Source organism: Panicum hallii, chromosome 2 (genome assembly GCF_002211085.1).
Source record: "Panicum hallii strain FIL2 chromosome 2, PHallii_v3.1, whole genome shotgun sequence".
NCBI lineage: Eukaryota > Viridiplantae > Streptophyta > Magnoliopsida > Poales > Poaceae > Panicum > Panicum hallii.
In genome coordinates this window covers 4,490,659-4,494,045 of record NC_038043.1, presented here as the reverse complement: position 1 = coordinate 4,494,045, position 3,387 = coordinate 4,490,659, and the positions used below count along the sequence as shown (strand labels likewise).

At 45.6% G+C, this 3,387-nt stretch overlaps 1 protein-coding gene across 2 annotated transcripts; it reads right to left on the bottom strand.

Moving 5' to 3' along the window:
• Nucleotides 1-941: 941 nt before the first annotated feature.
• LOC112879495 (uncharacterized protein At4g14100-like) lies at nt 942-2,567 on the bottom strand. 2 transcript variants are annotated; one of them, XM_025943756.1, is made up of 2 exons: nt 1,960-2,559; nt 942-1,371 (listed from the first exon to the last, which is right to left on the bottom strand). In XM_025943756.1, the coding sequence occupies exons 1-2, from the start codon at nt 2,474-2,476 to the stop codon at nt 1,184-1,186; spliced, it is 705 nt and encodes a 234-aa protein (XP_025799541.1). In that variant the 5' UTR covers nt 2,477-2,559; the 3' UTR covers nt 942-1,183. The 2 variants fall into 2 exon arrangements, with proteins under 2 accessions (XP_025799541.1, XP_025799542.1); XM_025943757.1 differs by having other exon boundaries at nt 1,270-1,404; nt 1,960-2,567.
• Between the last annotated feature and the right edge of the window lie 820 nt (nt 2,568-3,387).

Here is a 3,387-nt window from a genome sequence, read left to right as displayed (position 1 = left end):
ACATACATATATTCCATTTTATCGACCGAGAGAGCGTGTGTTCTCTGGCGCGAATTTCAGCAGGTTCCAAATTCAATGGGCATCATGTTTTTCACGTGTTTCGGTCCACGGCAACGTGATGTTGACTTTTTTAAGTGACGACACACTCCAGTCGAAGTCGGACAAGGACATTTGGTAAAGTACAGTACGTGCGCCCAAAGGTGAAATACAAGTTCGATTCGTTGGGTACGTGGAAATTTATCCCTCAGCTTCTTTTTACCACGTCTAGCTCTACCTTTGTGCGTTGTGTTTCGGGCATGACTGCTGCCTCTGTGCCTCTGCCCACAGATAGGCAAGCAGCTCGTTTCAGTCATGAACTCACGACTGATTCATTTTTTTTAATGAAATAAATTTCTTTTTGAACGAAGCTGATAAAATTTAAACTCACGACTGATTCATGCTACAACTGTACAGGTAACATATGTGATAAATCCACCACCCTGTTTCAGTGATCGTCAGTCGAATAGTCGAATTCGGTCATTCGGAGTCTCAAGTTCAGCACATAGTACAGTTGTTCCCAATTTTCAGATACAAAATCCCGTTTAAAAAAAAATTCAGATACAAATTTAGCACTGATCATGGATGGCTGCAGACATGGGCTTGTTGGGCCTGCTCAGATAGTGGGCCAAGTAAGAAAAGGTAGCCCATTTATCTTTCTTTTTCCTTTTTCCTTTTTTAAGGAATTTTTCCTTTTTCTTTGGTTTACACGTGAAAAAACTTCTCGCCTAGGCAACGTTCAGCACATGATCGAGCACAAGTTCCTGCTCATTGGAAAAGTTACCCTCCCTTTCTGCGCATGTGAGTTCTACCTTTGTGCAGTGTGTTTCAGGCATGACTGTTCTGTCTACAGATTACAGTCACGTGCTCACAGTTTATTCATGGTACAAGTAACATAAGTTCAGTGATGCAATAGTCAAATTCAGAGCACAGAGTACCATTATTTCCTATTTTTGTACAAATTTAGTACTGAGCATGGATCTTGCATCCTCGGAAAAGAGAATAGTGCCAACAACTCATCAAATTACCATGACGACTGTTACTACACATAACAACAGTGTTCAAGAAGAACAGTGTGATTAACGGAGCATAACGGATCAGCGTATCGCCGTTGGGAAAGCCTCTCATCAGCCAACCCTAAAAAATCTCACTGGTCAAATGATGCAGCTATAGCTGCAGCTGGAGCCCCGGCGAACCTCATCAGGCTGTTCATCACATCAACTCCACCTGCAGCCACATTGGTGGTGTCGCCATTGAAGCAGTAAGCCGGCGCCTGCCACTTGGAGTCCTCCAGCACTCCTCCCACCTCAAAGCTCATCACGTGTTGCTGCATCCCTGGGAAACACGAACGCACAAATCGTCAAACTCCTGCATCAACCAAGTAATGCAAAAGTGAAGAAATTGAGACTACAAACAGAAATTTGCGTTTCAGAAAAGCAGAGACTGCAATGAGGCAAGCACAACGACAAGATTAGTACCAATCCGCCAATCCAATCAAGAAACTGGGGAATCGGAGGATTCCAGATGCATCTGTGTACTAAAAAATCACAGAACTGTGTACTGCTGAATGAAGCAGTTACTGAAGAATGCAGAAATGTTAGACTGCAGAAAGAAAAGCAGAGTGCCAAGTGTCCAGATCAAGAAACAAAACAATTGGAGGAATTCAGACTGCATCCCGCACAACGAAACTACAGAAATGCCATACTATTACTGCATCAAGGAAAAAACTATTTTAAAAAGTTGGAATTTTTTTTTGAAGGGTGAAGTTGGAATTTTCAGACTGCATCCCTACAAAGTGCAAAGCAGAACCTGCACACATTGTCAGAGTCAAGGCACTGGAGAAGGGTATGAACCACTGCAAATCTGCGGCGCTGAATTACCAAGCGAAATAATTTCTAGATGGAATTTGCAGGTGGTAGCTACCATTGAAGAAATTCCAGCGGACGGGGCGGCCGGTGGCGACTTCCTCGTAGTACCAGATGAAATCAACCTTGGTCCACAGGTGGCAGTCGAAGCCGTCGACGTGCTCGCGGCCGAGGTACACGGCGCCGTCGGCGAGCCAGTCCGGCGGCAGGAGCCCCACGGGGAACCGCACGGTGCGGCAGGATCCGGAGTCGAAGTAGTAGGAGGTGCCATTGGTCCACTCGACGTCGTAGGTCGGGTCACCGGAGAGCTGGCTGTGGATGAGGTTGAGGTTGCGGCCCTTGGGCCAGTCGTAGTAGAGGTCGATCAGCTGCAGCCGGCCGCCGCTCTCGGTGAGGTTGGTGAAGACCACCGCGTGGAACTGCTCCGGCCACGGCGTCGGCACCGGGGCGGGGGCGCCGGCGCCTGCCGCCGCCGCGGCGGACGGCGGTGTGGCCTTGGCATTGCCCGCAGCGAAGGAGCCGGCGGCGAGGTGGAGGAGCGGGAGAAGCATGAGAGGCGACGGCGGCGGCGACATCAGCGGCTGTTGCGGCTTACTCCGAGCTTATCGCTTGGCGAATGGCGAGTGCTTACCGACCACCAGTCGAAGCTGGAGTGGCCGAGTGGGGATTGGGGAAGGACGCGGTCTGCAAAGTGGGGCCCACTGGCACCAGTGGCAAAGTCGTAAAATAGGATTAAATGGGTTTATGCCTTTATGCAGTCCATGATCTACAAAAGTTAGGCTTCTTAGGAACCGGGTATCACATATACTGAAGCACACTTTTAATTATTCGCTCTATTATTATCTCTAGATGTGATCGGAATTAAACGCCTTGTCAATACAGTAAAGAATTGAAGAGCCTTATTTTTTTTACACTAATGGAAGGGGTTCCATATATATTCTAAACAAATTATGTTCATAACATACTTCAGAAATTATTTTAGCTTAAATGCACTCTATATTTGCAAAAGAAAGAGTTAGATCCATAGATAATCATAATCCCAAGGAAGATGAAATATAACTTTATTTCATTGGGTCAAAAAGGTTGTTCCAAGTCTAATGGTTTGCTAATTCAATGGCTACCAACAAAGTTTTGGATGTGAGGTAAGAAAATTACTCTTACAACAACTAGAAATCTGGACCGCGATGATGATTAACCAATTGAAACAATAATGGATCCACCAAAATGGCACTTAAAAGGTTCACTCTTCCATATTTTTGTGTTAGGCTCAACTATTTGGGTTGGGACAAATATTTCCTCCATGAACAAACGCTGCTGGTCAGACATCCAAGTAACATGACACACTATATTTCAGCATGAACATTGCAACCAGATAAAAAAATAGAAAAATGCTCTAGACAACTGACATAAAACAATTAGAAGAACATAATTAAGGAACAATGAGTTCCCCCTCATCCAGATAGGTTGCGTAGTTCGGAAATAAATT

What these genes read in the sequence shown, in the direction of transcription:
- LOC112879495 (XM_025943756.1), bottom strand. Translation starts at nt 2,476, where the DNA reads ATGTCGCCGCCGCCGTCGCCTCTCATGCTTCTCCCGCTCCTCCACCTC. An exon ending in CCGCTGGAATTTCTTCAATG is followed by an intron (nt 1,372 to 1,959) that starts GTAGCTACCACC and finishes CGTGTTTCCCAG; the next exon opens with GGATGCAGCAACACGTGATG.